Source organism: Bos indicus, chromosome 1 (assembly GCF_029378745.1).
Source record: "Bos indicus isolate NIAB-ARS_2022 breed Sahiwal x Tharparkar chromosome 1, NIAB-ARS_B.indTharparkar_mat_pri_1.0, whole genome shotgun sequence".
In the NCBI taxonomy this organism is placed as follows: domain Eukaryota; kingdom Metazoa; phylum Chordata; class Mammalia; order Artiodactyla; family Bovidae; genus Bos; species Bos indicus.
Genome location: NC_091760.1, coordinates 46497171 through 46509942, shown reverse-complemented (window position 1 = coordinate 46509942; position 12772 = coordinate 46497171). Strand labels below are relative to the sequence as shown.

At 39.4% G+C, this 12772-nt stretch overlaps 1 protein-coding gene across 7 annotated transcripts in view; it reads left to right on the top strand.

Moving 5' to 3' along the window:
* The window catches only part of IMPG2 (interphotoreceptor matrix proteoglycan 2), a 78311-nt gene that overhangs the window by 54266 nt on the left and 11273 nt on the right, over nucleotides 1-12772 (top strand). For all 7 annotated transcript variants that reach the window (XM_070790608.1, XM_070790693.1, XM_070790567.1 and 4 more), the window contains 4 exons: nucleotides 2297-2600; nucleotides 3567-4861; nucleotides 5450-5669; nucleotides 12223-12433. In XM_070790608.1, coding sequence (XP_070646709.1) covers nucleotides 2297-2600; nucleotides 3567-4861; nucleotides 5450-5669; nucleotides 12223-12433 — 2030 coding nt within the window. The remainder of the gene's footprint in view (nucleotides 1-2296; nucleotides 2601-3566; nucleotides 4862-5449; nucleotides 5670-12222; nucleotides 12434-12772) is intronic.

Here is a 12772-nt window from a genome sequence, read left to right as displayed (position 1 = left end):
AAAAGGAAATCTCAAAGTGTGCTGAGACTAACAGCAATGAGAAGCCATTCCCATCCATTGAGTTTTAGGGCAGGGGGAGGAAATGCAGTGACCAGAGCCCAGTAAGAGCTGAAGCTTTAGTTTTTTGAGGGACAGAGCTACTGCAGGACACACAGTATGGAGGCTTAGAGGAAAGAAATACCCTAACCTCTCAGTCTTCCTGTTTTTTGATCTTCCGCTTCTAAACGTGCAAACTCAAACAGAAGACCACTCGTAAGGGAGCGGGGGTGATGAAGTTATCAGGGAAGAGAAGGGGCTAGGGTTGTGACAGATAAAAGTAACCAACAGGATGGCTCACTTAAAATAGGACCTAATTAAAAGAGTCTGAACAGGGAACGAAGTGTTGGTGTCACTGAGTTCCACAAAAGAAAATTAGTTACTTGACTTAGTGCTTTTAGTTTAGAAATAGTAGATGAAACTGAGAGTATTTCTATGTATACCCAATGATCTACTGTGCATTTGTCACTAGAAGAAGGGATGAATTCGGACATGCTCAGTAATTTCTTGCCTCCTGTTTCCTCCTTTGTGATTGAGGGAGTGTGCTATCTAATGCTTCATCATGTGGACCCTTGATGGAGAGACGAGAGAAAGTGTGTAGACAAAGCATAAAAGACATTAGGTGATGTAACTGAGTTGAGTCCCTCCATAGCTTAGTAGGTTGAGTTAGTTCATGGCCATAGACTAAACTATAGTTAGCCACCTTAAAATTGTGTGCTTTTGTTTAAAAAGCATGTTAGGCTTGAGCGTATGTGCCAGTGAAAGTTCACCACCTCTGGCAGGAATCTCCTGGAGGAAGGTGGAAGGGATTCTGTTCAGAGTTTCTTGTTCTTAGTTTCCATGGACTTCATTTTGTTCATAGCTATCCCATGAATTCTAGTTTTCAGGCAGGTTTATGCTTGTGGAAATTTTCTTAAAGTTTCCAGTTAATGAGAAAATATAATGATTCAACAACTAAAGAAGTATTTTAGAAACCCAGGCAGGTATAATACAATGGGCATGTGATGAGGCTCCATCCTTTACTGAGGAACCTTTAAGAGTGTAATACCATGTCTTGGTCCCAACTCTTAGACCAGTTAAGTTAGGATCTCTGGGGTGTGTGGCTTGGGCATTGGTGTCTTTAAAAAATCTGCATGAGATTTTAATGCTATTTAGAGTAGAGAATTATTGATCTTTCCTATTTTTCAGTTTTCACCTAGGAAATATTTTATGAATTCCTTATATGCATTTGACACTTCTTGGGTTTTGTTATTCAATATAGATTAGAATATATAAACTCTTATCCAATGTCATGGCCATTTTACCTATTAAAATCATCATTAAACCTTTTTACATAGACTGATCTGCACAAGATTAAATAATTAATGTGTTCAAGGATTGTGTTTCTGTCCACTTTTCTATTCCTGAGTGTGTGCTTAGTCGCTCAGTCATGTCTGACTCTTTACAACCCCATGGGTTGTAGTCTGCCAGGCTCCTCTGTCCATGGGATTCTCCAAGCAAGAATAGTGGAGTAGATTGCCATTCCCTTCTCCAGGAGATCTTCCAAACCCAGGTCTCCTGTATTGCATGCAGATCAAACCCAGGTCTCCTGTATTGCATGCAAATACGTTACTGCCTGAGCCACCAGCTAAATTTTAAGATACGATTAATACTATGTTAGTAAAGGTGGTACTATAATTCACAGATATTGCTATAATTTGCAGATATGGCTACTTATTCAAGGTAAGAGACCACATTTCACTTGGTGGCATTTCTTATAAAAATAAAAGACCTATAATTAATTTTTAATACCTTTCAGAATGATGAATAAAATTACCGATTGTTTTTCCTGCTGTGAGCAACGTGCTTAGGTTTTTGACAACAAAGTAAAGATATTAGTAACTTCTGTGTATTTAAAGCACACCAATAAGATAGAGGGAAAGGAACCATCTAAAGCAAGAGAAACAATGTTTTATCCCACAAACTCATTTTGTTTGGGATCTTTTAAAGATAATATGTCATCTGTTCCTACTTTTTAGGTGAGGTTAAAGTGATACCTTGATTGATTTTTCTCTAGATTTTCCAACTAGTAAGTGGTTGAATTGGGATTTAATTATAGATCTGTTTGCTTCTAGAGCCCATCCCCCATCCCTTTCACAATATTACATTGCCTTTTGTCCCTGTAAAATCTGGGAATGTAGATGGATGGATGATTATTTGAAATTATTTGTATGTGTTTCTTTTATCTATGATATGATTTAGCCTCTTTTTGCCCCTCCAGGATAATACCCCTCAAGCTGAATGGCCCTCAGCAGATGAATCCACCACGAGCAGTATTTCACCACTTGGTTTCAGCTCTGGCCTTCCTTCAGCCACTGGCAGGGAACTCTGGTCAGAAAGCCCTTTGGGTGATTTAGTGTCTACACCCAAATTAGCCTTTCCCTCGAAGGTGAGCCTCAGTTCTTCCCCAGAGGTTTTAGATGTTAGCGGCTTGACTCTTCATTCTGTCACCCCAGCAGTGCTTCAGACTGACCTGCCTGTGGCTTCTGAAGAAAGGACTTCTGGGTCTCACTCATTAGAAGATGGTAAGGAATTTTAATCACTTTTCACAATTTATTGCATTAGATGACAGAGGTTTTGAAGAGAGCAAGAGACTAGGGTTAGAAGAAAGCATGGCCACATTCACTGAGAGGAAATGTCTTGGAAAAGTTGTGTGAGAAAGGGAACAATTGGCTTTAATGGGTTGGAATGGAGAGTCCAAATGGGTAAATAATAAGAAATGAATATCTTGGGTGAGATCACCTAATAGATATTTTGAAGCTTCTGTTAAAGGATATATAATTAAATTATATTACTATTTAAGAACTACTCTACTTGCTTGAATATTTTAGTAGTAAACAAACAGCCTCAAAGATTATGCCAGTATCTTTTAATAGGATTAATTTGGGGCCAATAGAGATTTTTAGCTTGCATTAGGCTTGAGAAGGGGAAAGTCTGAACTGGGGAAGCTGTAGCAGAGATTAAGAAATGAAGTCAAGTAGATGGTTTAGATGTGGCAGGAGAGGACAAATCAGTGAGACTCAGGGCTAGAGTATAGGTGAAAGAGGAAGATGAATAAAGATATAAATAATGAGCCCAGCTTTTTGAACATTGGGTGAACCTGAAGAATGGTAGACAATAAACATAGCCAGAAAATGGGAATTCAATTTCTAGGGAATTTTCTTCCTAAGGTTTTACTAGAGTCAGTCTTTGTTGTCAATATGGCTACCAGCAGTTCTCTGTTTTCACGGGGTAAAAAAACCCAAAGTGTTTGAAGATGAGTTATTTTAGTACCTGATGTTTTGTTATCCACAGGGAAGGGGGTTATAATCATGAGTGACTGTACCACATCACAAAAATATAATCATCCCTTCTTGTTGTTTGCTGGATTTGGCAAAGTAAAAGTCAGCAACTGTCTGTCATGATCTAATGGGGAAAAACAGGTATTTATTAGGACTGGGAATATATTTTGGCATCTTTGTAGATTGATTAATGGAAAACTCTATTTTTAGGATTAATGAAAGTTGAAGTGTCAGAAGATTTTCTTTCTATTAATCCATTGCCTTCAAGTCCATTTACTTATCCTGTGCCAAAAGAAACACCACCATCCATGGAAGACTCTGGGGTATCTTTGCCATCCTCACCATATCCAGTCTCCTCTGTCACATTTGATCTTCTTGCTAAAGAAGTAACTACACCGTTTGGCATGGACTCTTTGGCCTCCAAAGTCAAAGACCAATTAGAAGTGAGCTCTTGGATGCCAGACACAACTATGGAAAAAGAGTTCATGTTTGAAAGTGGTTTGGGTTCAGGGTCTGGGCAAAAGATAGACCTGATTACTTGGCCATGGAGTGAGACTTCATTAGAGAAGAGCACTGAACCATTGTCCAAGTCATGGCTTGAAGTTGAGGATTCACTTTTGCTAACTGAGGGTATAGATGTGAAACCAGTTATAGATGACAAAATAGATTCTGCAGATCAGCGTGCTGAGCATTCAGAATATGGGCCTTTTGATGGGTCTACAAACTTTGCAGAAGATGAGCCCCCTGGTGGACCTACTGTGTCCCTCTTTGCAGAGACCACAACTCAATCTGCATCTCCAGTTCTACCCAAGCACACATCAGAGGTACCCGACATTGATTATTACTCAGTTACCAAATCACCTCCTCTGCTGACATTTGTGGCAGTCTCTGCTTCTATTGATAAAGCAGATCAAGTAGAACACTTTCTAAAGGAGGATATGGAGCAGACTACAGAGTCATTTAACCATGAATGGTTTGACAGCAAGATTTCAATAGAAAAGTCAGATGTGCAGCCTTTGAGGACCACAGTGCCAGAGTCAGATGTCTTTTGGGCAAGAACTTCTCCCTTAGGGAAACTGTCCAGAGACACATTGGCAAGTACACCACAGAGTACTGACAAGCTCTGGTTGAAAGCTTCCATGACACAGTCTACCAAATTGCCTTCAACCATAAGTTCCACCCTGCTGGAAGATGAAGTCATTATGGGTGTACAGGATATTTCATTAGAGTTGGACCAGATAGGCACAGATTACTATCAGCCTGAGCTAATCCCTGAGGAAAGTGGCATGGTTGGTAGTTATGTGGAAATGTCTACAAATATCCACTCCACAGAGATGGCTGTTGTGGCTCAACCCACAAGAAGTGATGACCTGAGTCATACCCAAGCCGTAGGAGCTGTGGTGGTTTTCTTCAGCCTCAGAGTGACTAACATGATGTTTTCAGAAGATCTGTTTAATAAAAACTCTTTGGAGTATAAAGCCCTGGAGCAAAGATTCTTAGAACTGGTAAGCATAAGAAGTGAAATACGGGCATTAGTGAATAATCATATATGAACCACCCCTCTTTCCCCACAACATAAGATCTCAGCCAAGGAAAATGTGGTCTGCTGTAGACTTTCATTTCCTATCATCTCCAAATAGTGTAATAGCCTAGGGTTGGTAGGAAAACAATGAGGCAGGTGGATACAAAAAAAGGAAAACACAAATGTGGCATAACAGTGATATGACAACTTAGATACTGGATTTTTTATTCCATAATTTCTAGGATTGAAACAGGTTTAAGATTTATTTTCACATTTTATTGTGAGATTGCTTTGTAGGTACCTATAATACTTTCACTGTCACGATCCTTTAGTGAAACAGAGAATAAACTCTCTGGTGGCTAAAACTGTGAGTTCCATGGGTTTCCTAAATAACTCTGATAACCTCATGACTCAAATAATTCACAATTCATACTTTTGTTGATGAACAATTTAAATAATGTAAACAGAATACAGTTTGGAAAAGTGGAGAGGTTCGTCTTTCTTTGTTTTTGGTGTATTGAACAAAATGTAAAACTTTGTCAATAAACTGACCACTTTACATGTATTGTAGCTGGTTCCCTATCTCCAATCAAATCTCACTGGATTCCAGAATTTAGAAATCCTGAACTTCAGAAATGGCAGTATTGTGGTGAATAGCCGAATGAAGTTCACCAGGTCTGTCCTTCCTAACGTCACCAATGCTGTCTACGTGATTCTGGAAGACTTTTGCACTACTGCCTACCAAACCATGAACTTGGCTATTGATAAATACTCCCTTGATGTGGAATCAGGTAATGATATTGAATACTATCATGGTTTCTTAGTGGAATCTAATTATTATCCGTGTGTATTTTCTTCCACACTGAATTGGGTAAGTTCAATACTTACAGGTAGAAGAGGACTAAGTCAGGCAAATTTGCTGCATTTTGATAATTAGTAAATTATCTCTTCCAAGGGTGTCAGTATCATTCTCTTTTCAGAAGGATTGTCCCACATGCTATCTTTACTTAGCTCCCATTCTCTTTTCTAACTGCTCCATCTTTTTCTCTCTTTTACTAATCCATTGAATGTGTTCTTGCTACCTCTGTATGTTGTGAAGCCCATTAGATGTGAACTCTCTCGCCTTCTATGTTATTCTTCCGTGTTGTTTTATCTATTTCCATTATTGTAAGTCTAATATAAATGTCAGTAACTCTCTACATTTTTATATGCAGATCATGCTTATTTTCTGAGCTCCAGAATCTGTATCTAACTACATAGTTGATGATCTCAACTTGGATATATTCTATGTATATCAAGCTTAGATTAAGCCCTGAAGCTAAGACTGAGCCCTTGTTTTCCATCTCTTCGTACCTTCCAACTAAATCTGCTTCTCTCAGCTTGTCTCTGTTGTTAAATGGAAATTATATCCACTCCACTACTGAAGCCAGATACCTAGAGAGTCACTCTGATACCTCAGTTTCCATCACCTCTAACTTTTAGTCACTCACTAAACTTACATTGATTCTGAATTCTAGATATCTCAGATCTGTGTGTTTTTCTCTGCCTTCACTGCTCCTTCTTTAGGCCAGACCATCATCATCTTTCATTTGGACCAGTCTCCCCACTATCTCACTTTTTTTCCTCTCTCCCATCCCCTTCCATTCGTTTTTCAGACAGCACCCAGGGCACTCTTTCTAGAGCATTGATCAGATTATTTCACTTTCCTGCTTGAAATACTTTCAGTGGCTACCCGGTTCAGTAACCACGGGCCTGGTTCCTATCTTCTTCCCCAGTATCGCCCAGTGAAGCGAACTTTTTTACTCACTGTGTTCTACTCGGACTAGCTTGTTTTGGGTTCCTTTGATTCCCAAAACTTTTCTTGTCTTGAAACCTTTGCACACTCTGTCTTTGCCTTAATCTCTTTCCCCTCTTGGCTGACTTCTGCTTACCCTTTATGCCTCTGTTCAAATGTCTCTTCCTCAAGACTTTCACTGATTCATAATCTAGACTGGTTCTTTTCCCTCTGTAAAATTTATAACTGTTGTAGTCATGCTAATTTATGCACATAGTTGCTTAATAGCTATATTTCCCAGTGGAACTATCCGCACAGACTGAGACTTTGTCTGTTTAATTAGCCACTTTGTAGCCAAAACCTCTGCATATAGAAGGTACTCAAAAATACTGTGAATGAATGAAATAAACCATTATTTTTATTGGAAAGAGTTGGATGCAGAGAATACTGGTGGATGCTCAGACTTTTTTCTTTTTTACCTTCTGCATACCAGAGGAGCATGGTTTTGAGTAGGAGTAAGATGGAATGTCTGGGTTTGAATTTCTCCAGTGCCCTTTACTCTCAAACTGGTTTGGAAGTCAGCCCTATTCTTTAACCAGGAAAGAAGCAAACATTCTTTCCTTTGAATTCCATGAAGGACCATTATTCATTGAAAGTGAGGAAAATGATTTAGCTAATTCCCCTATATCCGCATCTCTTGCCACTTGAGTTCTTTAAGGACATTTGCACATTTTTTGCCATGTGGTCATGTGGTGTAGTGGAAGAAGCAATTAATTATAATTTGGAAGGCCTGCTTTCTTGCCTCTGCTCTGCCATTTATCATTTGTGTGATCCTAGATGAGCTGTTTTATCTCTGAACCTTACTCCCTTACACAGCAAACGGGGTAGTATTACTTGGCCAGTATTTCATGGGGCTATTCTAAGGATTAAACAAATAGCATATATAAAAGCATTTGACTAGCCATGTAAATGCAAGCAGTGATGATTTATAAACCTTTTGCAAAAGTCTACCCACTTCTTTTTGAAGAGAAGTATATAAATAAGTACATTTACTTCAATTTTGTATGTTACTCACATGTCAGATGTATGCCAAGTCATCAAGGTTTATAGAGCCACCTTTTCCCTTAATATTCAAATGAATTTGCATTCGTCCTCACCATGTGCAGTGTAAAACCTGCATCCTAGGCCCTCCAAGCCCTAACATCTCTAGGAATTATCAGGGAATTTAACTATCTCTTAATTTTCTCCAGCTTTGACTTTCTTCTATTGAATTTCCAATCTCACCATTTGTCTTGACCCTTGTGGTTGTTCTTTATGTTAATCCAACACAGATCACAGTCCCATATTTTATTTTCCCAAAATACCCTCAACACAGGGCAGTTGATTCCATCAGATATTTGCTGATGATATGAGGGTGATAGAGGAGTTTTTGTCATAGTACAGAAAATGGGTTAAAAAAATATTACCGTTAGGTATAAATATCCCAAAATTTTTCAGCCACCCTTTCAAAGTTGTCTTTTAACAGCCAATTTTTCCTCCAGGACAGAGTCAACTGCTACATTACTCTGGCACCTCTGGCTATTTTATCAGACCTTCTTCATATTTCCTCTACTCCCATTTTCTGGGACCCATCAATCCTTCTCTTCGCCTGTCCCTGGAAAACCAGAATGTAATTCATTCTACAGTTTAGATCGCTGTCTCCTATCTCAAGCATAGCTCCAAGTCTCCCTCTGTTTTCCCATAAAGTCATTAAATATTCTTCCAAATGGAGAGCTATCCATTCTGAACATCTACCTTATATCTGCACAAAAGACTAGAAAGAGACTTTAAAATGCCAATCTCTTATTTGCATGATTTAAATATTGGTCTCAGTCTCTCTCCTTGATTGGAAATAAAAGGGGGAAACATTTATCTTTTTCCCCTTATGGATTCTATTTTTCCTTTCCTTAGGCACTCACCTACACCCACAGAGTGGTCACAGAGTTTTAGAAATTTTAAATAGAATTTTCCCTATTAACACATACATTTTTAGCTAAAACGTTTCAGATTAAAATATTATTTTATCTCAACATTGGCTAAAGATAAGATTGACTTGTCTCTTGCTTAATTTATTTTCACATATAATATCTCAGAAATTCTTGAACTTCCATCAACAAGGGGGGACTGTGCAATAACATCCTTTGTTGTTGTTCAGTTGCTAAGTCGAGTCCAACTCTTTGGGCCCCATGGACTGCAGGACATCAGGCTCCTCTGTCCTCCACTGTCTCTCAGAGTCTGCTCAAATTCATGTCCATTGAATCGGTGATGATATCTAACCATCTCATCCTTTGCCACCCCCTTCTCCTTTAGCCTTCAGTCTTTCCTAGGATCAGGGTCTTTTCCAGTGAGTCCACTCTTCACATCAGGTGGCTAAAGTATTGGAGCTTCAGCAACAGTCCTTCCAGTGAATATTTAGGGTTGATTTTCTTTAGGATTGATTGGTTTGATCATGTAGTCCAAAGGGCTCTCAAGAGTCTCCACCAGTATTACAATTCAAAAGCATCAGTTCTTTGGTGCTCAGCCTTCTTTATGGTCCAACCCTCACATTCATACATGAAAACTGGACAAACCATAGCTTTGACTATATGGACCTTTGTTGGCTAAGTGATGTCTGCTTTTTAATATGCTCTCGAGGTCTGTCATAGCTTTCCTTTCATGGAGCAAGTGTCTTTTAATTTCATGGTCATAGTCACCATCTGCAGTGATTTTGGAGCCCAAGAAAATAAAATCTATCACTGCTTCCACTTTTCCGCTTCTATTTGCCATGAGGTGATGGGATCAGATCCCATGATCTTAGTTTTTTAATGTTGAGTTTTAGGACAGCTTTTTCACTCTCATCTTTCACCCTCATCAAGAGACTCTTCAGTTCTTCTTCACTTTCTGCCATTAGTGGTATTATCTGCTTATCTAAGGTTGTTGGTATTTCTCCCGGCAAACTTGATTCCAACTTGTGATTCATCCAGCCTGGCATTTCATGTGATTGCTCTACGTATAAATTAAATAAACGGGGTAACAATATACAGCCTTGTACTCCTTTCCCAATTTTGAGTCAGTCTGTTGTTCCATGTCCAGTTCTAACTGTTGCTTCTTGACCTGCATATAGGTTATACAGGTTTCTCAGGAGACAGGTAAGGTTGTCTAGTACTCCTGTTTCTTTAAAAATTTTCCAGTTTGTTCTGATCCACAATGTCAAAAGCTTTAGCATAATCAATGAAGCAGAAGTAGATGTTTTTCTGACACTCCTTTGCTTTCTGCATGATCCAACAAATGTTGGTAATTTGATCTCTGGTTCCTCTGCCTTTTCTAAACCCAGCTTGAACATCTGGAAGTTCTCATTTCATGTACTGCTGAATCCTAGCTTGAAGGATTTTGAGCATAACATTGCTAGCCTGTGAAATGAGAGCAGTTGTATAGTAGTTTGAACATTGTTTGACATTGCCCTTCTTTGGGATTGAAGTGAAAAAGGACCTTTTCCAGTCCTGTGACTGCTGCTAAGTTTTCCAAATTTGATGGCATATTGAGTGCATTACTTTAATAGCATCATCCTTTAGGATTTGAAATAGCTCAAACTCAGCTGGAATTACATCATCTCCACTAGCTTTGTAGTAATGCTTCCTAAGGCTCACTTGACTTCACACTCCAGTGTGTCCGACTCTAGATGAGTGACCACACCATTGTGGTTATCTGGTTAAGACCTTTTTGGTATAGTTCTCCTGTGTATTCTTGCTACCTCTTCTTAAACTCTTCTGCTTCTGTTAGGTCCTTACCATTTCTGTTTTTTATTGTTCCCATCCCTGCATGAAATGTTCAGTACTATCCTTACCACCCCCTAGATACACTTCTGTCCCTCACAGGGACAGATTTCAGCCTAGGCCAGGATTAGATTATTTTCTGATTACAAAGCCACAAAGTGAATATGAGGACCAGGATGTGAAGACTTAGGAAATACACAGTGGAATCCTGCTGTGTAGTTCCCTTGTGGAAACTGCCATCTGTTAGCGCATTTGTATACTCTTCTTGTTCTATGAGCATTTTATTTTTGGTCCTCTGTATTAGTTTCCTAGGACTTCTGTAACAGAAGATTACAAATTGGGTGGCTTCTAACAGCAGAACTTTATTCTGTCATAGTTATCGAGGCTAGAAATGCAAATCAAGATGTTGGTAGAGCCATGTCCCCTCTGAAAGTTCTAAGAAAGAAGCCTATCTTGCCTCTTCCTAGCTTCTGGTGTTTGCCAGCAATCCTTGATATTACTTGACTTGTAGATGCATCACTCTGGTCTCTACTTCTGTCCTTATATGGCCTTCTTTCCTGTGTGTTTGTGTCCTTGTGTCCAGATTTCTCTCTTTTTATGAGGACACCAGGTATTGGACTTTGGGTAACCTAATCCAGTATGACCTCATCTTAACTTGATTGCATTTGTAAAGACCCTATTTCCAAGCAAAGTCATATTCCGAGGTTCTAGGTGGGCATGAATTTTAGGGGACAGTATTCTACCCAATACCTCCCCTCTCATTCCTACATAAGGCCAAGAAAGATTAGCTGCAGAGAATCTACATATTCCAAGGTCACAGATTCATGCAAAATGTCTTGAATTTTCACAGCAGCAAGGAAGTTATTGATTCTCAAAGCAACATTAATTTACCTGGAAACTGAGAGACTATGCTTTCTGTTTTTCAACCTTCCCTTCATCTTCTAGCTAAACCTTATGCTTTTTCATATAGATGAGTTCATGGGTCATTTCCAGTGATTTCTTCTATTTGTGGTATCTTCTTTACCATTTGCCTTTTTGTAATTCAGAGATTGCCATTCACCACTGAAGAACATGCAGTTTTACCATGATAGGATGGAAGGCCCATCTATGGTCAGTTTTTATATCATTTTTGACTGGTTTTTGTCCTAAATAATTTTTTTAAATGTTACTTTCTCTCATCCCATGAATTGAAATTGGAATTACTAAAGCCAAAATACTGTTGAGGTGGTGTGGGGCTGATATGTTTTCATGATATTAACTTTCACAAATCTCAAATGTTCTTAGACTGCTCTTTTGTGGCTGTACTCATCCCTGAGGCTTCCACCAGTTCTTCTCTATACTCTGTCTCTCCATGCCATGTTCTCAGTGAGGTGAGGGTAGGAGTAGGGTATGCAGCCTGATGTGCGGAGTAGAGGACCACGACAGCAGAATAGGCTTGGTGGAAATGAATGGTACGTGAAAACTGTTTAATTTAGACCTATAATACATAGATTTTAAATCTTCTACATCCTTCTTATATAAAACAGGTCAAGGCTCGCCCAGGTCACTGGATCCTATAATTTGGCTCTGCATTTCAAAGAAATTTGACAAAAGCTATCATCAGTCAAGGGCGAATCGGAAACTTTTTGTGGTGTGGGTGGTGATATATTTCAGTGATTCAGGAAGGGGATTGTCCCATGGTACTTTGAATGGGAGACCCTTATTGGAGGGGCTTCTTATACCCCAATTCCTATGTTTTGCCTTTCCTTATACCATTCTTTGGTTTGTTTGGTATTTTAGGTGATCAAGCCAACCCTTGCAAGTTTCAAGCATGCAATGAATTTTCTGAGTGTTTGGTCAATCCCTGGAGTGGAGAGGCAGAGTGCAGATGCTACCCTGGGTACCTGAGTGTGGAAGATCTGCCCTGTCAGAGTCTCTGTGACCTACAGCCCAACTTCTGCTTGAATGATGGGAAGTGTGACATCATGCCTGGACATGGGGCCATTTGTAGGTATGTCGTAGGGAGAGATTTTGGCTTCACAAGGTTAGAGATACTTCCTCTGAAGAAAGAGATCTGTGCCTATGATGTTAGGATGATCACAACAATTTTTATTAGAGAAGTTATATCTAGGTAATAGATGTGGCGGTGGTTTAGCTGCTAAGTCGTGTCCAATTCCTGTGACCCCATGGACTGTAGCCCTCCAGGCTTCTCTCTTCATGGGATTCTTGTTCTTCCAGGCAAGAATACTGGAGTGGGTTGCCATTTCCTTCTTCTTCCTGATCCAGGGATCGAACCCAGGTCTTCTGCACTGCAGGCAGGTTTTTTCCCAACTGAGCTACCAGATGGGTG